This window comes from Zootoca vivipara, chromosome 6, assembly GCF_965207765.1.
Source record: "Zootoca vivipara chromosome 6, rZooViv2.hap1.1, whole genome shotgun sequence".
NCBI classification, from domain to species: domain Eukaryota; kingdom Metazoa; phylum Chordata; class Lepidosauria; order Squamata; family Lacertidae; genus Zootoca; species Zootoca vivipara.
This window is the reverse complement of record NC_142589.1, coordinates 33,241,055-33,265,272: the sequence shown is the minus strand read 5'-3', so window position 1 is coordinate 33,265,272 and position 24,218 is coordinate 33,241,055. Positions and strand designations below refer to the sequence as shown.

Below are 24,218 nucleotides of genomic sequence, written 5' to 3'. Positions count from 1 at the left end.
CGCAGAGGCTTGCAATCAGTCGTAGTATATAAAGCCCTTTGCTTAAAATGGCCACCGGAGCCTCGCATGTGACATAACGCCCACTAAATTATAAAGCAAAAACCCCTCGCTGTGCCCCCAAGTGCGTGTTAGGAGAAATGATGAACAACTGCCTAATGCTGCCAGGCGTTTATTAATGCTGCCAGGTTGTTTGGTAATGGCCGCCTTGGTGGTTTCAGTTGCTTGGTTGATGACATCATTATTTTGTGGGTGTGGCGTAGACTCCATGGTGAGGGAGGGGTGTAGGAGGAGGAGGAGAGGGAATAGCGCCACTTGAGTGCGCTGTTTGACTTGGTGGAAAACCAGGTTTATATCTGCCAGGTGTGAGATTTGAGGGATTTTCTTTTCCAAAAATGCTCGGAGAGTGGCCTGGATCGTTGTGTCAAAATTTCAGGACGATCGGTCAAGCGGTTACGGAGAAAAGTGGAACACGCACTTTCACGATTTTTTACATTTATATATATAGATAGATATTGGGGACGTGGATGGCGCTGTGGTCTAAACCACTGAGCCTAGAGTTTGCCGATCAGAAGGTCGGCGGTTCGAATCCCTGTGATGGGGTGAGCTCCTGTTGCTCGGTTCCAGCTCCTGCCAACCTAGCAGTTCAAAAGCACGTCAAAGTGAAAGTAGATAAATAGGTACCACTCCGGCAGGAAGGTAAACGGCGTTTCCATGTGCTGCTCTGGTTTCGCCAGAAACAGCTTAGTGATGCTGGCCACATGACCTGGAAAAACTGTCTGTGGACAAAAGTCGGCTCCCTTGGCCTGTAAAGCGAGATGAGCACCGTAACCCCAGAGTCGTTCGTAACTGGACTTAACTGTCAGGGGTCCTTTACCTTTAGCTTTATACACAGTAGTTGAGCTGCACAAATCAGCAAGTGTATACTCTTCCACACAAATGTGTGTGTAGGGACAGCACATACCTGTATTCAGTGCAACAGGTGTCAACAAGCCAATAAATAATTATGTTTCCCAGGTTAAGTAATATGCATGGGCATGCAAACCAGCCATAGGCATTAGAATGATTATTCCCTCAGCTAGGTAGCTATGCTTATTATCCCTACAAGTCCTCTGGTGACTTGCTCCGACAACCCCACACCTAAGCAAGCCCTGGGCCCATTGTCATTTTGAAGTTGCAGATATATCAGATTAAAGCACTCTACCAGCCAACCCATGAATTTGGGTCTTTCATTTTCATGCACAAACGCCGGATGCTTTAACTTCAATCACCTGGGTTTAAAAGATTTGGCCCGATTCCCCAAGTAGTAGCATAAGGATATTTAAACACACACACCATTTCCTGCATTCTGGGGCTTTGTTCTCTGGTGATTTATTTATTTATTTATCATTTGCCCTGGGAAGGTCATGGATGAAAGTTCTGGCACAGTGCGTCCTTTGTGCAGACGGTTTATCCCTACTGGCTCTTGCAGTAATTCTCCCCAAAGCATGACAAAGGTGAATGTAAAAGTCCATTTACTTTGTAAAGGGAAGACATTATGGGTTGTCTGGCCTATGCAGGGCCAGTATTAGGAGCTGGCATTGTTGGGAACCTGTCAGGGCCTACACACCAGAAGCAGCCGTGCTGCTGACTAAGGATATCAAAACGCATCCTATTCTGCTTTGCCCTGTATTCATTGCATGCAGCATGGTTTCCATTCTGCTGCAATTCATCTTCCACCAAAACCAACCTTTTTCATATCAGTGTCTGCTGCGGAAAAATTGTGCAACTTATGTACTTTATGTAATTCATGACATCGTTCCACCCTGTTCATTTCAGGGCAAAGGAAACACAATGCAAAGGGAGGAATGGAATCAATTATATGTAATCAATCAATTACATGTAATTAATTACATATGATTTCACAAACTGAAAGCAACAACAATGGCAAATTTAAATTGCATTCACGTGTTTGATATTAGTTCCGGACATGGGGTAGCATTCAATGCTAGGGCAGCACAGAGCATACCCACTGAAGTTAATGAACATTATGATTATCGTATTTACTCAAATGCAGTGCTTCTTTTTCTTTAAAAAATGTTTAGGGGTACTCTCATTTTCCCACTCATATTGAAATACTGCCCCTCAAGGAGGCCAAACTTAGATTCATGAAATGTTTAGGGGTATGCGCAGCCGTACGTCCCTCCAGAAAAAAAGCACTGCTTAAATGTAATGTGCACCTTTTTTGGCCAAATTGCGTCGCGGAAATTAGGGCGTGCATTAGATTGGATGGCGCATTAGATTTGATTGCAGGCTTGGAAAACACCCTCTGGCATGGCAAATACTTTGTTGGTTTCAAGGTTTTGAAAAAAGAGGTGTGCATTAGATTCGAAGGCACATAAAAGTCATTGAAATATGGGAATTTCAAAAGGTCTACTCTAAGTAGGACTAGTGTTTCATACTACCCATAGATTAGCATATTGTGAGCAGCAGCAATTTTCACTCCCTTTTCTGCTTCCATCTGAATTCTCTGAGATCCCTACAGCCTCACTAGTGCTGCTTCTCCTCTTTTTCCTTGCTTTTATTACCTCTTCATTTGCTTTATGCAAGTTTGTGAGTGGTAACAAGTTGGAGGAGGAGGAGGAGGAGGAGAAGGAGAAGGCTCCACTTATATTTGCTCTTGTTGGGTTGTAGTGTGGAGATTACAAGCAATTTTTTTTATAAAAAAAAATTCTGCTCAAGGAGCCCCAGAATATGGAGCAGATACTGAATTGCTTCTGCTTAGACTGGAAATGATTTAATGTGAATGGTGCACTAGATGGTCTTTGGGCAACTGTGAATCTTTCATGCTCCAAAATGCATGTGAATCTTAAGAAGGACGCTCCTGCTCCACAAGATTTAAAGCTGAGCCACATGGTCAACGGCGCTGGATGGTGCAGCTCTTGCTAGACTGTCCGAGTTTGAATTGCAAATGGGGAACTGCATATTTCAATGCACTCCATGTAATAATGTGATATAGAACATTACAGTATAGCAAATTAAGGGTAGGGGAAAGATCAACCTGAGGGTCACATTCCCTCCTGGGCAACCTTCCAGGGGCCACATGTCAGCATGTCCTTGAGCTCTGATAACACTTCCTGCTTCCCTGGATGGAGGTTATAGCAGTGAGTGTGTGTAGAAACTAGCCTCCTGTACAAAGGTTAGAATTTACATTTGTTGCTCTGTCCACTTGTCTCTGGCTCTGCCGCTCTCTAAGATAGGGAGCTCAGAGGTTTGTCCAGAAATGAATATGGCCTTTGGGATGAAAAGGGTCCCCCACTCTTGGGATGGGTGATCTGAATTGTTCACCCAGGCACGCACTTTTGGATGTCCATACATCATATGTGCCTGTCTTTCTCTGCCTTGATACACACACACACACACACACACACACACACACACACAAAGCACTCTGGCAAATCACAAAGCCATTCCCCTGGCATGTGTCAAAAGCCTTCCTATTGTTCCATGATCATTCTATTGTTCATTGGTTGTTACTCCGCTCTGCTAGCATGTGTGTAATACGGGAGATCTTTTTTGCTACTGGAGAGCTATTCTTAGCTAATGGAAATAAGAACCCAATCTATGCCTGCTGTGTCTCGAACCGCTTCCTGTAGAAACCACATGTTGCACACTAGTCGAAAGGCAAACTACTGGGGAAAAGAGCAGTTTGGAGAGCTCCTTTTGGACTCATTTTCCCACAGACCACCCTGATCAATTTGGTGCCACCAGGAAACTTGGCCGTTTTGTTACTTGCCCCTAACTCCAGGGCATTTATGAAAAAGTTACAAAGCACAGGTTCCAGAAGTGATACTTGGGGGTGGTGGGGAGTGGGGAAAATCCTACTTTTTACATCCCTTCATTGTAAAACAAAAGTACTGTAACAACAACTCTGTGTATTTATTCTGACTCTCTGCTTCCTTGGAACTTTGGAAGGTAGGTCCGACAGCTCGCCTGTCAATCATCTGACATATTTATGATATCAGATGACTGGTGCATTATCCTGCCCAGCATTTGCTCAGCATTTGATAAGTGCTCAACTGCCAGGTAGTAGTTGGGCGCTTGGGAAGTGCTGTGCAAGGTGTTTTGCAAACCATATGCCCAGTGCTTATGAAGTGCAAGGACTGGAAAAAACTGCATTCTGCATGAGTGATGGGGAATTCAGCCATGCAGCCAATCCAGCTATATCTCTACCTGCCCCACACCAGATGCCACATACTATGGCAGGTATGGGAAAGGTAGGCAATGGGCATGGTTTAGGGAAAACAGCCTCATGGAACAAATTTTGCCTGCAGGTTTTAGGTTGTCCATTCTTGCTTTTTGCCTATAATATACTAGCTGGCCCTGCCCCGCATTGCTGTGGCTCAGTCTGTTAAATGGAGCCTCAGAGTCCCCCTTCAAACTCCCCTCACCTTCAGAGTCCCCCCCTGTTATACGCGTGTTCTGTTTACACAGGCGCATCCCTGTGACTCCCCCCCACCCTGTTATGACCCATTATCTATCCCGCCCCCTGTTTCCCCCACCCCTGGCTCATCCCTGTGATTGGGCCCACCCTGTCCTGACCCATGACCTATCCCCCCTCCCCCACCCAGGCAAGCCCCCACCTCCACTCAGCCTTGTCTGGAAAGCAGCCTAGTCTGCAAAGCCGAGCCGAGATACTGGGGAGAGGGAAGGTTTCCTAGGTGCAGTACTAGTGTAGCCATCGCTAGAGGGCGCTGTGTTGCAATCCCTCCTGTGCTCCCAGCATGCACTTTCGTATGATTTGTGAGTTCTGAAACATGGGGTTTTGGGGTGTTTTACCTGGTGTAGGTGACACATCTGTTTTTGAAAATGGTATGGGGTCACTCGGGTAGTCACATTTGACTTTGTGTCCAAATTTCAACGCTATCGGTCAAGCGATTTTGTTGAACATTGGAGACGAAGGAACATACCCAATTTACATTTATGCTCTCATATATATATATGCTCTCATTTGAAACCAAGAGCTCCATCATACCCATCTTGGTTTGGAGGCTTCTAGCATTAGCATATAAATGCTTTCAGTATTTACAGTAAGGCAGCTTCCTTTGTTTCACTAAGCACATGTCCACAACCTCTATCCATCAAGAGACATTCTGTACAATACACCCAGCAATCTACCAGCATACCTGTTATTGCTGTTTATTGAGATAATTTTCTTTGGTGTCTGGGTCAAGAAATGGTGAGGTGAGTATAGTCTGTCTTGGCCTTATCTCACTGCTGCACTGAACTCACACAGCTGCCTAACTCACATGTTTCCTTGGCTTGCGGATTAGGGCCTGAGATGCTTTTTTGAGTGGAGCTCTCCTCTTGCTCACAGAGCTGTGATCAAAGGTTTCCCTGATGAATTTTCTATAGAATGAAGAAAATGCTGCTTTAAAAGGGGGTGCGGTATTAGCGGTGGGGGAGGATTCACTCTTCTGTTCTGTGTCCAGTCCCTTTCCTTTGGGGGAGCCTCAAGTATATATATATATATATATATATATATATATATATATATATATATATATATTATTTTCTTCAGGCCACAAGGTGGAGCCATGTAACTTTAAAATAATAATTAACGTACAACATATATAAATGTATGTGCTACATATTACCAGCTTCTGAAGGAGTCCAGTAGATATTTTCTTTATTTTTATTTTTTGTAGTAAGAAATCTTTGGGACACCTTTTCCCAACCTGGCACCTTCTAGATATTTGGACTACTCAGTGTGCTGGCTGAGACTGAAGGGTTGCAGTCCCAATCATCTTGAAGGCACCAAGTCTGAGAAAGTCCTCTCTGGAATCGTAAATATGTACTATACAGCTGGGAAAAAGGACAAATCTGCTGAGCACCAGTTTTAAACACCAGCCATCTAGCTTAAATCAGCTGTGCATCATATTTAGCTGGTCAGATCTTCACGTGTACCACAGAATGAAATCTCCCTGATCCCGTAGAGCTGAATTACAGCCTTCGGTTCAAGGCAAATGATGCAACTCCTATGCTGAAGCTAAGCAAGTCTTGTTCTGTGTCTGAGGCTACTTGGGAAAGCCGTGATAGAAAAAATGTAGTTAAAAGGTTTGTGAATAAACACAATCCAGTTAGAAAGCTTGAGATTGGAATTCTCTTCAGCTTTGGTGCTGTATTACTTTCAAAAAACCATAAAGCAGGGGTGTGGAGCTTTTTCCCTTTCCCTCTGAAATAACTTTCTGAGGACTGAATGCCCATGGTAGGTGGGGCTGGAGCCCAAAGGTGGGCGGGGCCAGAAGTAATAAGTAGGCAGAGCGACAAGTGTGACTCTCTAGCCCTTTCAGAGAGATGCCCAGAGAGACCAAGGTTTAAAATGGTTGCAACATTTGAGACTTTTTAGTTTAGAGAAATTACAAGTAAGAGGTGATGCGATAGACGTACAGTCATACCTTGGTTTAAGTACGCTTCGGTTTGAGTACTTTCAGTTTAAGTACTCCGCGGACCCATCTGGAACGGATTAATCCACTTTCCATTAATCCACTTTCAATGGGAAAGTTCGCTTCAGGTTAAGTACGCTTCAGGTTAAGTATGGACTTCCAGAACCAATTACACTCATACTTCGGGTTAAATACGCTTCAGGTTGAGTACTCCGCAGACCCATCTGGAACGGATTAATCGACTTTCCATTACTTTCAATGGGAAAGTTCACTTCAGGTTAAGTACACTTCAGGTTAAGTACAGACTTCCGGAACCAATTGTGTACTTAAACTGAGGTACCACTGTATTATAGAAAAGCTGGATAGAGAAAAGTTCCTCTCGCATAGCACTAGAGCTCATGGACATGCAATGAAGCTGAATGTTGGAAGATTCAGGACGGATAAAAGAAAGCTTTTCTTCAACCAACACAGAGCTAAACTGAGTCACTGGACCCGTGGCTGCTCCTCCAGACATAAAGGACAGCAGATCTGACCTGCTGTTTGTTTTTATCGTTGTTTTAATCGGAATAGATTCTGCTGAAGTAAACACCTGCAAAAGTTTGGAGCTATGCAGAATGCTTTGTTTTTTCATAAGCAGCATGATGCTTCTTTTACCCAGTGAACAATTTCTGTATCATTCAGACAATGGATACCTGCTTTCTATGCAGAGGAAAAACAGATTCAGTTAAAGCTCATTTTCTGTTGTGTCATTTTTGTACATTACATATTGTCGTAACAAGCACCCCCACTCCCCTCTGGATAAAATTGCAGAGCAAGGCTGTGAAATCTTGAAAGCAGAATTTCCACCTTTACAGGGCACTATGCATATTTAATTTGGAAGGGCAACAGACTGTTTTTTTTTAATTTAAAAAAACACCCAAAAAACCTGAGGTTTGCCAGCACTGTTACAAGATGTGAAAGTGTTTGTGTGAGGCGGGGCGGGGGTATAATTTCTCCCTTACAGTGTCTCATCTTGCACACTTGAGCCTTTCAGGATAAGACTTGTAAATGAACACTTTGATGTCAAATAACTGTCACGTGGTTTGGAATAACAAGGGTAGGAAGTGCTCTGTCAAAGCATTCGGAAGAGATTGCAGGATCAAAAGGGAGCAGCTGGATGCCATTTGCATCTCTTTTTGCCAGCGTTGGGAATCACAGCTCTTCCTGGGGGTGGAGAGGTCAGCCGTGGTTGAAGGAACTGAAATACTACACTGAGATCATTAGTTTCAAGGCTGTCAAAACCTTCCTACGAGCACCTTAAGGTGGGTGTCGTCCAAAGAGGTTCACTGTTGCCACAGATCAAAGCTGAGGGCCACCTTGAAGATCCCATCTTTGAACTATATCTGTACTTGAAATCCGTTGTGATCTCCGGTTGTGTGCCTGCTATAGCTTCATGGTTGTTTATTTACAGTATTTCACAAAATCTGTATACTGTTTGAATGAAAGAAAACAACAACCTCAAAGTGTTTTTCATAAATAGTAAAACAAAACAAAAATCACTTTGAAAAGAGAGAGAGAGAGTTAAAAATGACTTTAACCATTCCGAAAAGATTGAAGTCAACGATAAGCTAAAAACCAGACTAAAGTGCATGTCTGCTAGCTAGTGTTTCACATGTCTGGAGAGACTTGCCTAAACAAAAATGATTTAGCAGGTGCAGAAAAGAGTACAATGAAGGTCCCTGCCTGATGTCAATAGGGGTGGGGAAATGGTCCTCTGAGGAAGGGTTGCAGCATTGGGGGCTTTTATAATTGAGGAGAAAAGGGTGGGGCCTGATAGAGGTGCATGAAATCATGTATGGCGTGGAAGAAATGGATAGTTTTTTATTCTTCTCTAGTTAGAAACCCATTGATGTTATCCATTCTGAGCCTGGTTTTGGCTGGAGATGGCGGGGTATTATTATTATTATTATTATTATTATTATTATTAGTGCTTTTATTATAGAAAAAAGGCTCTAGAACTGCCCCCTCTCTGTACAGGTGGTACCAAACACCGGAGAAACTTGCCAAAATGTATAAAAACAAATCGTCTATGTGCTGGAGGTGTAGTGGAGAAAAGGGATCTTTTCTACACATGTGGTGGAGTTGCCCCATCATTTGTAACTATTGGAATATGATTTATGAAGAACTTAAAAAACTACTAAAACATACATTCAGAAAAAAACCAGAAATATTCCTATTAAATATAATATCAGAGTACATTAAAACAACAAAAAGGACATTACTGATGTATGGAATAGTAGCAGCAAGAGTCCTAGTGGCACGAAATTGGAAATCCAAAAATCCACCCAGCATAACAGATTGGCAAACCTTGATGTTAGAATATTTACAGTTGGCAAAAACAACAGCAAGGATAAGAGGACAAACGAGACAAAAAGCACAGGAGGAATGGAGGATGTTCAAAGAATATTTATTGAAAAATGGAATATCTGAAACCCTAATAGCAGACTTAGGCTGAACCTAGTATAAATAGCAAGAAATGAAACGATAAGCAGATACAGTATTCACAAATGTGCAATAAAATAAGAATAACATAAATTACAGAGAGAATAATTGGAAGAGCTGTTTTTATGGCAATTTTTTTGTTGTTTACACTTTTTCCGTTTTCCTTTTCTTCTTCTTTTGTTTGTGTATTTTGTTACCAAGTTTGTATTTTAAAATATTAAAATAATAAAGAATTTATAAATTAAGAACTGCCCCCCTCTCCCCTGCCTTGCTCCCGCCTCGCTCTTACCCCCCCCTGCTCTTTAACCCCTTCCATGGCAGGCTGCTGTTGTGCTCGCAGTGATCAATTTCTGATCGTGGTGGCAGCAGCAGGTTTCTTGATGGGAGGAAGAGGTGGGCAGAGGGAGTGGACAGGGGCTGCCAAGTCAGAGCCAACCAGCCTCTAGGGTGGAGAGAGAAGAGGTGCCGGGACTGCGCTCCGGTGTGCTCCGGCTCAAAAAAAATTACTGCCCTTAGCCACAAGGAGCATAGGAAGTCATCCTATATTGATCCCTCTGGTTCTATACTGTCTATGCTAACTAGAGCAGGGGCTGCCCAGGGTTTCAGGCCGAGTTCTCCCCCAGTCCAACCTGGAGATGCCCGTGATCGATCTTGAGAGCTTCTGCATGAAAAGCAGATTCTCTACCATTGAGCTGTATGACAACCCTTCTCCTGCCAGAGCCTTGGAAGGTAGAGGCACTTTCTGCTTCAGTTGCTTGGCTGCAGAAATACCACTTGTGAATTAAAACACAGTTGATTGTGGCACAGCGATAAGAGCCTTAAGTGTAATCTTGAGACGTTAGTGTTTTTTGTTTGATCCTGCTCTGGGCAGAATTTTCAATCATCTACCTCCTATTGGCTTCTGCATTAATCCTCTTGAAAGACACACGGCGCTTATTTCAGATGTTTTAAAGCACTTTTCTTCACCTTAGTGTGCAGTGGCTCTCAGTGATCCTTCTCCTCCCTGCCCCTCTTGACCCTTTTCTAAGAAGCTATTTTCTCTTTTCACTCTAGAATGTGCTCCTTTTAGAATGGTTGTCTGGAAGCTTGTTTGCTTATTTGGTTCCCCCCCCCCACTCTGACAATCAAGGAGGAGTGAGCTAAAAAAAGAAAGTATTAAAACATTTTGAAGATCTGACTTTAAAAAGAAAAAGAGAAAGAAAGAAAGAAAGAAAGAAAGAAAGAAAGAAAGAAAGAAAGAAAGAAAGAAAGAGAAATGCCTTTGCAAATCCAACACTTGACACTGCCTCTCTCCAGCAGCTGCTACAGCTAAAGTATTCGACACCTTAAAGTAGCAATCCAGTCTTAAAGGGATTTATATGCGAAATTTGGTGGAATCCAAAATGACTGAGCTTTGTTCACATCAGATCACGTCTTGCACATTTTAACATATTTATTTAAAAGCATTGCTTGAAAGCTTCAATGTTAAAAATCTCTTAAGCGGGTGTATTATTTACACTGATTTATTTATTCAGTCTATCATTTATTGATTGATTACTGTCCTTCATCCTAAAGTCCCAGGGTGGGTTTACAGCATTAAAACACTACATAAAATCAATTTAAAACAGCTATGCCCCACCCTTTCTCCAGAAGGTTACCAGGCCACCAAACCTATCAACAACAACAATAATAGTAGTAGTAGTAGTAGTAGTAGTATGGTAGTAGTAGTAGTAGTAGTAGTAGTAGTAATATATTAAGCATTATAAAAGCAGTTAAAAACAAACTCTCAACCAGTGATTTCAGGGTTGCCAGTATTGTTCTGAGTTTATAGTGTGACAGAAAAGAATTTTGGAAGATTGTCTTTTGAAATACCAATCCTATGATTATCTCAGAGGGGCCTTGGGGTGGGGGTGGGGTTGTTGTTGAGCTTCTCTGTTTTGTACCACAGCGATCAACTCCCCAAATGGATGCATGCAATCTGCCTGATTCTTATTTTATTTGATCTTGAACATCCCCCATTAACACTTGCTACACTTTGATATTTAAATTAGCCGTGTCCTGATGAGAGAATGCATTTGCTTTCCCAGAGAGACTGTATCGAGGAGATGGATTTACTCAGCCAAGTGTTGTAGCTATTGCTGTGTATACACACACACACACACACACACACACACACACACACACACACACACACAAAACAACTTTATGTTATATGCCACATCTGTAATGTTGCTCAGTCCATTGAACACTGTCCAGGCACACAAAGATTAGCAAATGGGCAGTTGAAAAGTCAGGGGGGGGGAGAGACAATGCAAGGTTATGTGTCTGCAGTGGGAAATAGAGTGGGATGCAGGAAGGGAATCCAGGGACTCAGCTATACAGCTGCAAATATAATGCTTTAAGTGTGTTTAAGTGCATTATACAAATGAGTCACTAGATGATGATGGTGATCTAATGGCAAATTCAACATATATTTTAAAGCGTTTCTTTTAAAAGAGCATTTTCACAGCGCTTTTTAAATATATGTCTAGATTCAGCCCAGGAAGCATTGCCTGACCGGGTTAAAACGAGTTGCATAATTAGAAGCATAGAATTGTAGAGTTGGAGCTTAGTTGATCTCTGTATTGGTGCTTCTGTTTCCAGGTGCCTTCCTCATACCTTACATACTCTTCCTCGTCATTGCTGGGATGCCCTTATTCTATATGGAACTAGCTTTGGGCCAGTATAACAGAGAAGGGGCTGCCACCGTATGGAAAATCTGCCCACTTTTTAAAGGTAAATCCCAGGCTTTCTGCTTAATATGTTTGCAATATCTTCTGGAGTTTCTTGATATTGAACACCTCTCCGAGGCTTGCATTGAAAGTTTTTGGCAAGGCCAGAATAGCTAACATCCGTATTTTGAGAGTCACTTGTCACTAATGCCTTTATTGCTCATCAGCACAAAATAGACTTTAGGGCAGCCTTCAGCAACTTGGTGCCTTCCAGATGTTTTTGCACTACAACTTCCATCAGCCCCAGTCAGCAATGGTGCACTGGCTGAGGCTGACAGGAGTTGTATTCCAAAACATCTGGAGGGCACCAGATTGGTGAAGGCGGATATAGCAGGAAGATAGACACCATTTTGCATGAAGATATATAGGAGATTTTTTTAAAAGGTTCCTCCGGGGGAAGTGTTAGCTATTTGACAAGTCTAAAAATACTTGGGAAAATGCTGCTGAACTATCCCTGCCCAAAAGCATCCACCTTATTAACAACAAAACGATGCCTTGCTCATCAAGAGGTCTGCATGAATCCCCAAAACAAATGAGTCTTTAATAAAACTGTAGTGAATTATTATAAGGATGCTGGATTAGACGGCACATTGGTCTCAGCCAGGAGGCTTCTCTGTTCTTTTGCTGCCATCGTTGCAAAACTGGTAGCAAAAGCGAAAACAACAACTGGGGTGGAGTCTGGTGCAACAGCACCCTGAGCTAGGCCAAAATTTGGTGCATCGCCTCTACAGCCTCATGAGTGCCAGGCTTTGGGAAGGAGGTGTGAGGCTCTGGCAGGGTCCTAGCGGCTTCCACCCTCCTTTCCAAAGCTGGGAATGTGGTAACTAAGCTTTGTGAAGCAGGTGAGAGGACTCTAGGCCCCTGCCAGAGCCCTCAAGCCTCCTTCCCATAACAGGGTACTTCTCAATTCAATTCAATTCAATACCTTTATTGGCATATATAGGGTACTTCTCTCCACTCAGTACCCAGCACAGGGGAACTGGCCAGACTGCCCTAAAACTGCCTCTGATAACAAGGAAAGGGAATCAGGGTCACTCCTCTTTTTGCCATCTTTCCCCATCTGCCTCATTTTTAAACTGGAACCTCCCTAATGAGAATTTTGTCTCACTGACTCACTCTCAGTTTTCTGTTTTTTCACAACACTCCCAACTTAGTAACCTGGTGTTGCCTGCCTCACCTGAACAATAGAAACAGCCATGGTGGATTTTTGTGTGTTGCCGTTTAAACTCTACAGTGGTACCTCGGTTTATGAACACAATTGGTTCCAGAAGTCCGTTCATAAACTGAAGCGTTCATAAACTGAAGGGAACTTTCCCATTGAAAGTAATGGAAAGTGAATTAATCTGTTCCAGATGGGTCCGCGGCATTCGTAAACCGAAAATTTTTAAACCAAGGTGTTCATAAACCGAGGTGCCACTGTAGTACATTTGGACCCAGAGTAAAAATGTAGCCGTTGATGAAATGCTGATACAGTAGTGGGAAAGCCTTGGACAGAGCTAGGTTCAAAGCTCTAGCTTCGGGTGTCATAGGCTACAACCTCCAGAGCTCTAATTTTCATGGTTTTTCGTGAATTTGAATCTTTAGTGGTGATGATAAGCCAACAGTTTATTCCTAATTAGTTAAAAACTCTCTTAATTGGGGGAGGGAGGGAGAGAAGTTGGCTAATTTTAGTTTGCTGCACCTGGAAAGACCCTTTGGACCAGAAAGCAAACAGACGTTAAACACAACAGGCTAATATTAGCTATAAATGGTAGTGCTGTAAAATCCGGAACTTGGTGGTAGTGATGTGAGCCCGCCGTGTTTGGCACCAAGACCGTACCCTGCAATCACTGTGGAAGTATTCATTCAAATGTTGGGATAAGAAGGCTGCCTTCAACCACTTGGGTGTCACCCAGCTGTTGTAAATAGCAGGCTGTGTCCAGATTTGCTTCTCAAATTTACTCTAATGACATGCTAGAATAATATACCCCAAGGGTGCTATTCTGGATTTTCAGTTTGGGTTTACACTACTTTTGTACACATTTTTGCTAGGATTGACAAGCCAATCAATTAACCAGTCAGATCATCAGTTTGCGCCTGTTTATTTCACTACGGTTAAATGTTGTCAAATATTCCAACATACAGGTCACAGATTACCTTCACGAGAACCTTTTAAAAGTTGGCCATTATTGCTATTTTAGCATCTTTCACCTTTACAACAGCATTCCCCCCCCCAATAAAATGGAATAACTTTTTAAAATAAGGTCATAGAATCGAATTGTAGTGTTGGAAGGGATCCCGAGGGTCATCTAGTCACCTCCTGAAATGCGGGAGTCTCAACTAAATCATCCATGACAGATGGCCATCCAACCTCTGTTTAAAAACCTCCCATGAAGGAGAGTCTGCCACTTGTCAAGGGAATCATGTTCTAAGTCTTTTTATATATATAAAAAAGGTTGCTATTACTTTCAATTATTGGAATTTCTGTATATTTCAATAGCTGGGCACCTTTGGGAGGAAAGGCAGGAATAGTAATAATAATAATAATAATAATAATTGCAAAACATGACCCTGCTATTAAAAAACTCAATAGAAGAACTATGCCATGAATTATTTGCATTTACAGTTTACAATGTGGGTTAAACCACAGAGCCTAGGGCTTACCGATCAGAAGGTTGGCAGTTCGAACCCCCGCGACGGAGTGAGCTCCCGTTGTTCAGTCCCAGCTCCTGCCAACCCAGCAGTTCGAAATCACGTCAAAGTGCAAGTAGATAGATAGGTACCGCTACAGCGGGAAGGTAAACGGTGTTTCCGTGTGCTGCTCTGGTTCGCCAGAAGTGGCTTAGTCATGCTGGCCACATGGTAAAGGGACCCCTGTACGCTGTACGCCGGCTCCCTCGGCCAATAACGCGAGATGAGCGCCGCAACCCCAGAGTCGGTCACGACTGGACCTAATGGTCAGGGGTCCCTTTACCTTTACCTTTTACAGTTTACAATAATTCACTGCACTTTCCTTAAAAAGTTAATTTAATTGTTCTCACAATATGTTGGGTTGCTTGTTTTAATTATGGTGATTTCTCTCCTACCTTTCAAGTAAAAGGCTCTCGGTTTTCTGCTGTAGGTATTTAAGCAGAGACTGGACAAGTAATCTCTCTGGGACGCGGTAGTTGCATCCTGTATTGCAGATCCTGCTTTGAGCAGAGGACTGGACTTGATTACTTTCAAGAACCCTTCCAACTCATTTTATTAAAATTAAATTTGGCATCCATATGGTCAGAAATACAACAAATCAGGGAAACACAAAGGCTGTGCCTTGATTGACCAGCCTATGTATCCCACCCTGAATGAAAGCCAATCTTGCTTCCCAGCACCAAGCAAACACCTTGGTGTGGAATATTGTTAATAATATTTGGCAAATAGTTGTTTGGGGTGATGAGCAATGCCACCCTCTTCTAACCCTCACTAGGAAGATGAACCTGATGTGACTTACAGCTTCATGTGTAATCTGGTTTTCCTTTGTCTTCAGGTGTAGGCTATGCTGTGATACTCATAGCTCTATACGTGGGTTTCTACTACAACGTTATCATAGCTTGGTCTCTGTATTATCTGTTTGCATCCTTCACACTGGAGGAGCTTCCCTGGACGAAGTGTGGCAACCCCTGGAACAGCCCCAACTGCATAGACCCCAAACTCATCAATGCCTCAACATTTGCCGCTGGAACCACTTATTCCAAGTACAAGATAACTCCTGCAGCTGAATTTTATGAGTAAGTCTAGGGCTCTTTGTGGCTTTCACTTTTGGAAAACAGTTTGCAGTTGCTCTGGGATGTATTTAAGGGCCTCTTCTGACATTCCTTTAAATATGTATTCATGATTATTTGTGCTCGTGATGGTCGTCACCAGTGCTTTCTTCTAGAAAAATAGATGCCGGTACTCACCATTAAGTGTCACACTTTTTAACTACAACAAAAGTGCCAGTGCTGTGTACCCATGAGTACCCCCTGGGGGGGAAAGCACTGGTTGTCACAATGGTTATACACAATCTCACTTTCATTACCATTTGACCCTGCTAAAATTTGGGGTGGCTAAGCTGCTTCGTTTACGATTGGTGCATGCCCTGTATCTTCCTGCTCAAACCCTGCAACTTTTTATACCACAGTGGTCCTGGGTTTGTGCATTTCCCCCACTTTTGTAGCTCAAGACAACAATAATGTTGTAAAATTGGGGAAACATCCCAGGAAGACTAATAAAACTGATTGATATGTGGGTGATCCAGCACTAAAAAGGTAAAGGGACCCCTGACCATTAGGTCCAGTCGTGACCGACTCTGGGGTTGCGGTGCTCATCTCGCATTATTGGCCGAGGGAGCCGACGTACAGCTTCCAGGTCATGTGGCCAGCATGACAAAGCCGCTTCTGGTGAACCAGAGCAGCACACGGAAATGTTGTTTACCTTCCTGCTGGAGCGGTACCTATTTATCTACTTGCACTTTGACGTGCTTTTGAACTGCTAGGTTGGCAGGAGCTGGGACCGAGCAACGGGAGCTCACCCCCTCGTGGGGATTCGAATTGGTGACCTTCTGATCGGCAAGCCCTAGGCTCAGTTGTTTAACCCACAGCGCCACCCGCGTCCAGCACTACTCTACCACTAAATGCACTCTTATTGCATCAATGACTTGTTGCCAACCTCTCCACTAATCTGAAGGGAGCCTAAGTCATACCCTACCAATCATTTTTGGGCATGGGGGCACAATGTGGATTTTTGAGTGAGTATTGTGGACACCACTGCCTCTAGCCACTTATTTTTCCTCTGCCCCAGGTCAGCCGCTTTTCCTGGGGACAAGAAGCGTGATTGTACCTGCACACAAATTTGCTTTCAAGAGATCTTGATAAGAGAGAGCAGAATTAACCTGAATCTTGAAAAGCACATGGAGATGAAAGTGGATGTGGGAAGGAGTGCCCTTCTTCCATCCTCCTCCATCTACTCGATCTAATTTTCAGGGAAGAATAAAGTAACCAGGGGGCAGGCTAAACCCCTGATATCTCCTGGTAGGGCTGGAAGAGAACCCTATCTGCAATCTTTGAGAGCTGCTGCCAGTCAGTGTAGACAGTACTGAGCTAGAAGAACCAATAGTTTGACTGAGTATGAGTCATCTTCCTGTGTCCCTTTGTTCCCCTGAACCCACTCAACAATGGAAATAAGTTTCCTGAGTCTGAATGCTGTATTCAGGATGGAGCAATTGAAGATTCAGATCCTCTTGTAGCCATTGATACCACTGTTTGTGGATTGCTGCTGACACATCTGTGGGACCTAGTGGATGCTTCAGTTTCATTATCTTTGAGCCCCTTTCAGTTTGTCTTATTAAATGGCACAGCATTCATGATTGTTACTAGCCAAGGCACAATGTAAAATACTAAGTGGCTGTCTATTGCAACACCCCCCCCCCCATAGGTCTCTATTATTTGATCTAGGCAGTAATTATGGCAGTGGAAGTGGAAATAGACGTGTAGTGTTTTCTATTATTTCCTCTATAGTTGTATCAAAAAGATAATGCAAGAGAGAAGTCCAGAAAGTGGTGCTCCGTACTCAAGTTGGCCTCACAACACAGGGATGGAGCAATTTCCATCTCAGCAAAGTTTATTTGTTTAACAATCTGTTTCGCATTGTAGTATTAATATGTTTTCTTTTTAGAAGACAAACAAATATATTGACCAGTTTTAGAACCATGGAATCATTTATGACCTTAGAACCTTTAACCATTTTTCCTCATTATTTTGATAAGCTTCAGCAAGCATAATCAAATGCCACATAATACTAAAAACAAATAATAAAAACAAAAGCAGCTATTTTTCCCCACTGTCCCTAATCTAGTACCTTTCAGATGTTACTGGACTACAACTTCCATCTTCCCTGACTGTTTGTCATGCTGGCTGGGGCTGATGGGAGTTGGTGTCTGACAACATCTGGAGGGTCAATGGTCTAATGAGTGTCCACAATGGTTTTGCCGTTAGTTATTATTATTAATTATTAAATTTCTATGCTGCCCTTCATCTGAGGATCACAGGGCAGTATACAACATAACAACACGAGAATGCATGCTATAGTAATACACAATAACCCCTTCACACAGTTTAGAAGGCCACAGATTGTTTAATTATCTGAACGTCTTGGAGAAGTGGAATGTTTTTGCCTCCTGCCTAAAGATATGGAATGAAGGCATGATCTAGGGCACCCGGGGGGAGGGGGCAGAATGGGGGAAGGCTGTGTTGTAGATAAAAACAACCAAGAACAGCTTTATCATTTTCTTCTTGCGAATGTAACATCCCACATTAACCTTGGTTTGGTTTGGTTTAATAATAGAATAATAGAGTTGGAAGAGACCACAAGGGTCATCCAGACCAACCCCCTGCCAAGCAGGAAACACCATCAAAGCATTCCTGACATATGGCTGTCTAGCCTCTGCTTAAGGAGAGTCCACCACACTCCCTGGCAGCAAATTCCACTGTCGAACAGCTCTTACTGTCAGGAAGTTCTTCCTAATGTTCAGGTGGAATCTTCTTTCTTGTAGTTTGAATCCATTGCTCCGTGTCCGCTTCTCTGGAGCAGCAGAAAACAACCTTTCACCCTCCTCTATATGACATCCTTTTATATATTTGAACATGGCTATCATATCACCCCTTAACCTTCTCTTCTCCAGGCTAAACATACCCAGCTCCCTAAGCCGTTCCTCATAAGGCATCGTTTCCAGGCCTTGGTTTGGTTTCCAGGTTTGGTTTGGATTTTACGTGGTTGTCTCATGAAGTTCTGTTTTGTTATTTGGGTTATATGGATAAAATTTAATAAAATTACTTTTTAAAAGTAGAATTTTGGAGGGACACTTTTATAGTCTGATTCACAGCTGTCATGGCTGTGCCCCTGAATCCATGTGCTGACGGAAACGACTTTGAAGTGGAAGCTTTCATATATACACCTGTGCATACCAAAACTCACATGCAATTGGTCCATGAAAACATAGGAGGCATCATTATACCTGGTCTGTCCATTGGCAGCAGCTCTCCAGGGTTTCTCCAGATATCTCTCCCATCTCTACCTGGAGATGCACCTTCTGCATGCCAATCAGATGTTCTACCACTGAGCTATGTCCCTAATCACTGATCTATAGAGACAGTTTTGAGATAACTTCTGGGGTCAATTTTTTTTTAAAAAAAAAGTTCCGCTTTGCCTCTCTGTCCCAGCATGCCTCTCAACTTCCTTTGCCCAGCTTCATTACTCTGAAAGCAATTCCCTTCAGCAATATCTTAAGCCTGAAACAGTTGCAAGAGAGGGTTTGAACCTGTTATCTTCCACATGCAAATTTGTGGGTGGTGAAAACGGGGAAATTATTTTGCTGAGTTTTCCCCCAGGAGAGGAGAAAATCTCTGAACAATATCTATAGAGATATGGTTTCTACGTCATGTGTTTAAGAGTAGGGTGTTTGTTTTTTCTGGCTCCATCTTAAAGACCAAGATTGAAAAACAAAGTGGGCACATCTCATCAAGGCATTTCACATTCTTTTAAATTCTGTTTCCTGTTTAGGCTTCATGTCCTTTTAACAGCGCCATAAAGAGTGGACTTTCAATGCAGCTCACAAAGGAGAAATTGAATCTACAATAGAGGGCAATCTAAGGGTCTTGGGTTTAGTTTGTATCCCTAATGACCATAATCTTTTTTTCTCTCTCTCTCTCTCTTTTGTCAGAGGTTTCTAAGGCTCCAACTATACCATGTACAGTATATGAAGCTGTATCACACTCCATTAAACAGCCATGCCCCCGCAAGAGTCCTGGGAAATGTAGTTTGCTAAGGCTGCTGAGAGTTGTTATGAGATGCCTATTTCCCTCAGAGCACTACAAACTACACTTCCTGGGATTCTAACCCTCTAATCGCCTCACCAAGCTACCTGACAAGAGGGATTGACTGTTAAATCACTCTGGGTATTGTAGCTCTGGGAGGGGAAATGAGATGTATTCATGGCAGAGACACATGGTGCACTTTGCCCAGGGCAACAAATTCGTGGGGGCATTTGCAACACCACTGGGGGGCTGAACTCTTAGCTTTCTTAAAAAAAAAAAAGCTCTCTCCACTATGAGAAAAGGATGCTGGACTAGATGGGCCATGGGCCTGATCCAAGAGGCTCATCTTAAGGTCTTGGGCTTGGAGGGATGAATTTACCCTTCTGGGCCAGAGGTTCCACACCCCTACTCTAAAGCAAGAGTGTGTTTTCACAGCTAAGGCAAAACCTGTGTAAAGTGACCCACTTGAGTATGCATTTTAGTTTAAGGACACAAGAAATGCCTTGATGGAGCAGAAAGAGATCCGCCTAGTCCAGCATCCTTTGCAACAATCCCTGAGTAGACTCCCAGAAATTGATCACTAGCTTACCACTGAATGTGGTCTACATCGTTAGTTAAGAAGAATGACAAAATATGCTGGGGCAGGGGGCAGGATGCCCCCCCACCAATCTAGGAAACCTAGATGACCAGTCCTGACGTCAAACTGAGCTGTGTATTACTTTCTCTTTGTTTTACTTCTATGTTTTCCATACCCCTTGATAAGACCTGATCTTGACAAACAGCTCACTCTTTGCTGAAACCAAATCACCACTTCAAACAAGTGTGGAGCCAGTGAGTGATTTTTTCCCCCATACAAAAGGATCTAACTCAATCCCTCTTCTGTCTCTTTTTGCTTAGGCGGAGAGTTTTGCAGCTTCACCTAAGCCGGGGGATTCAGGATATCGGCTTGCCCCAATGGCAGCTCACACTGTGTCTTGTGGTCGTGGTGATCACTGTTTTCTTCAGCCTGTGGAAAGGTGTGAAGACTTCAGGAAAGGTTGGCAAATATTTTCCTAATACATTGGCAAATATTTCCCTATTAAGGTTTTGGTGGTTCAGGTGTAACATCAAACCATGGTTTGCACAGAACACTGTTCCAGACATATAGGCACACAGTGGTTTGTGCAGCTTCCACCTTCCCTTCACCTTCTCTGATGCTACGCCAAGCAGTGGAGTATCCCCTAAACTGTGAGCCTATCATGGACTGGCTGGATGCAGAGTAGTGGTGGGAGGCACTAGCTGGGGACCCCCCAAGGTCAGAAGCCAAGAAGGTAACAGGGTTGGTGAGCAGGAAGAGGTTATGGCAGAGGGCAGCTCAGACTCTGAGGCAGAAGCGGTGGCTGGAGGAGAGTGGGGACAGAAGATAGAGAGGCAGACTGCTGAAGAAGCCAGGGAGTCTCCCCCTCCTGCTGTGGCCAGCTTCCCTCCCCACAAGTCTCCTAGAACACAGAGAAAAATGAAGAGAGTGGAGCACAGTTTGCGACTTCTTGGGAAAGACCTTGGAGAGGAGGAGACTTAGAGAAGGTGGGGACCATCAGTCACTGCATTTGCCTTGTTGGCACAAGACCTACTGGGAAGAGTTGCTGTTATGGTTTCTGGAATAAAGAGTTAACTTCACTGACCCTGGGTTTTTCTTTGGTTGCTAACCTACACTTGACTCTAGCTCCTGACAGCCTCAACTCACCTTACCCTCACTCACCACACTTCTGTATTGACTCAATTAAGTTTCAGCTTCTTTGTCCCCATCATCCATTCCAAATTACCCAGGCTATATCCAGATACCTGTTCAGACTTCCATAGCCTCCCTTGATTAGTTGACAGAGACTGAACATGGTTTGATTGAGGTTTGTTTTATGTAACCACAGTTAGATCAAGCCACAATTTCCTGCATTTAGACTTAATGGCGAATTCTGCTTAGTTCAATCTCTCTTTATACATGAAAAGCAGAAGGGAGAAAGGAATGGGGAGCAAGAAACGCCATACAGCCTTGTCCTGATGTATATTTTGCTCTAGGAGGTTTAGTTTGGTCAGAATCGAATATACGCTTCCAGAGTTGGCACTAAATACTGCTATGTGAGCCACCATAGCCACTAGAAATTTGTGTCCTGGGCTTTTAAGACTCGTCTACCCATGTATTATCTGAAACCAAAGGGGCATATTGGTTGCCAGATGTGATTCCCCCCACCCCAGCTCTCCTACCCCACTATACTGAAATGGAAGGATGCTGTTCAAAGGGTTGGTTGCATTTCTTTTTTAACAACAACAAAATCAGTCAAAGAGAGAGGAATATCTCTACCCCCATTGTTCAGCCCGGACACTGAGGTTCAGCTCTGAGGGCCTTCTGGTGATTCCCTCACTGCGAGAAGTGAGGTTACAGAGAACCAGGCAGAGAGCCTTCTCTGTAGTGGCACCCGCCCTGTGGAACATCCTCCCATCAGATGTCAAGGATATAAACAACAATCTGACTTTTAGAACACATCTGAAGGCAGCCCTGTTTAGGGAAGTTTTAAATGTTTGATGTTTCATCTTGTTAATATTCTGTTGGGAGCCACCCAGAATGTCTGGGGAGGGCCGGCCAGATGGGTGGTGTATAAGTAATATGTTGTTGTTGTTGTTGTTGTTGTTGTTGTTGTTATGCTGTCTTTGCCATTCAAGAAACAGATCAATATTTTTTGTTGCTTAACAGGTTGTATGGATAACAGCCACATTGCCTTATGTTGTTTTATCCGTACTGTTAATCCATGGACTGACATTGCCTGGTGCATATGATGGAATCAAAGCATACCTCAACATTGATTTTAGAAGATTAAAAGAAGCCACAGTGAGTGCTTGGTTTCAACCTTTGCATTTAACATTGGAAAGGAGATTATAGTAACAAACCAAGTTTGTTCATTCACATGCAGTTGATTTATCATTGGATATAGAGAAGTTTTTGTGCCTCTCTCATAATAATGGAACACTTGGACATGGACATCCAATGAGGCTGAATGTTGGCAGATGGAGGTCTGGTAAAATAAAGCACTTCTTCATAGATTGCATGGTTAAGCAATGGAACTCACCCCCCACAGGAGGCAGTGATGGCTACCATCTTGAGTGGATTTAAAAGGGGATTGGACAAGTTTGTGGATAAAGAGATCAGTGGCTAGTAGACGTTATGGTTATGGTCCGAGGTAGTAATGCTTCTGAACACCAGTTGCTGGAAATCACAGGTGGGGAGAATGCTCTTGTGCTTGGGATCTGCTGGCCAGTTTCTCAGAGGCATCCAGGTGGCCAGTGTGAGAAGAGGATGCTGAACTAGATGAGTCATTAACAACAACAAAATTCAGTACACCATGTTGTATTAAGAGCGTTCCATGTGGACTCATGCTAAGAGATGCTAGGAAATTACATCTTTTAAGGGTCATGTACTTATTTAGGTAATTCAGGATGAACCTCTGCCTTTTAGAACTGGGTGGCTATCAGTGACAAAGTGGTGGACCTAAATCACAGCTTTGTCTATTTGCTGTTCATCTGTAGGCCCAATTCAAGCTGCTTCGTGTTGCTATTCTCTGGGGTTATCCCATATCTTCTCAAAGGCACCTGATATTGAACAATGAATCCCTGCCTCTGGAATGCCTACAGCAGGAAGTAGTAACCTCATTGGCTCCCCAGCAATGAATGAATTGCTGTCCTGCAGACATCTAGTGTCTCTTCCATAAAAGGAGCAGCAGTAGCTACCCAGTGAAATCTGAGATGCCAGGAAGAGTGTTTCTCCCTCCTTCATTGTTCTCTGTAAAGAGCTTCCTGCAAATACTTTCATGTTTGTGGGTGCTCTGGTTGTTTTTCTCTTCCTCAGGCTATAAATCTGCCTATGATTGTTTGCCAGCAAGAATCAAGCATTACCACAATGACGTAGTAATGCTTGCAATGACGCAATGCTAAAGCTTAGAAGAAGAGACTGGCTGGCACCTCTTGGGAAAATATTTAGGAAACTTGAAGTAGTTTTGGGTAAACAGCTCTGCGTAGCTCTAGTGCTGTCGAAGTCAACATATAGCACAAATGTAGATTGCAGCCTGCAGCTGTGGTGTACTTGGAATTAAAACATAAACAACAGTTGGATTTATTTTTAAATGCATATGACATGTGTCAGAGGTGAGAAATAAAAGAGTTTCAAGCTTAAATCAGGCAGGAAGTAAATTTATTGGTGTGGGGGGAATGGAAGGTCGGAACGGTTATGGTGGAACAAATTATGTGAATTAGATATGGCTTAAGGTTGAATCAAATGTAATATCTGCCCATTGGAATGACTTTTTTTTTAAAAAAAGTACAGTTTGAATGGTGCCTACCTTCATAAAGACTGGCATGCACATATAACATGGGCCCTAGGTTGGCATACCTGTGGGCTTCTGAATGTTGTTGGACTCCCATCAGCTCCAGCCACCACAGCTAATGGTCAGGGAAGATGGGAGCTGTAGTCAAGCAACCTCTGGATAGATGCCGTTTCCTTCCCCTGACCTAGGGCACAGTAATTGCTAGATACATCACTCTTTATCCCAACCAGTAAGAATAAGAGCATAAGAAGAGCGTGCTGGATCTGGCCAAAGCTCCATCTAACCATAGAATCATACCAGCATCCCATTCTCACCCACAAGCAGGACCTGAGCACAAGAGCACTCTGCCCTCTTGTGGTTTCTAGCATCTGATATCAAAAGGCATTTGCTGCCTGGAGGCAAAGCTAG

General features: G+C 43.2%; 1 protein-coding gene across 1 annotated transcript in view; it reads left to right on the top strand.

The window, feature by feature from the left end:
• SLC6A2 (solute carrier family 6 member 2) overlaps positions 1–24,218 on the top strand; it is a 60,936-nt gene that overhangs the window by 11,326 nt on the left and 25,392 nt on the right. Inside the window, exons 3-6 of the mRNA XM_035118407.3 lie at positions 11,526–11,657; positions 15,159–15,399; positions 20,359–20,497; positions 22,187–22,321. Coding sequence (XP_034974298.1) covers positions 11,526–11,657; positions 15,159–15,399; positions 20,359–20,497; positions 22,187–22,321 — 647 coding nt within the window. The remainder of the gene's footprint in view (positions 1–11,525; positions 11,658–15,158; positions 15,400–20,358; positions 20,498–22,186; positions 22,322–24,218) is intronic.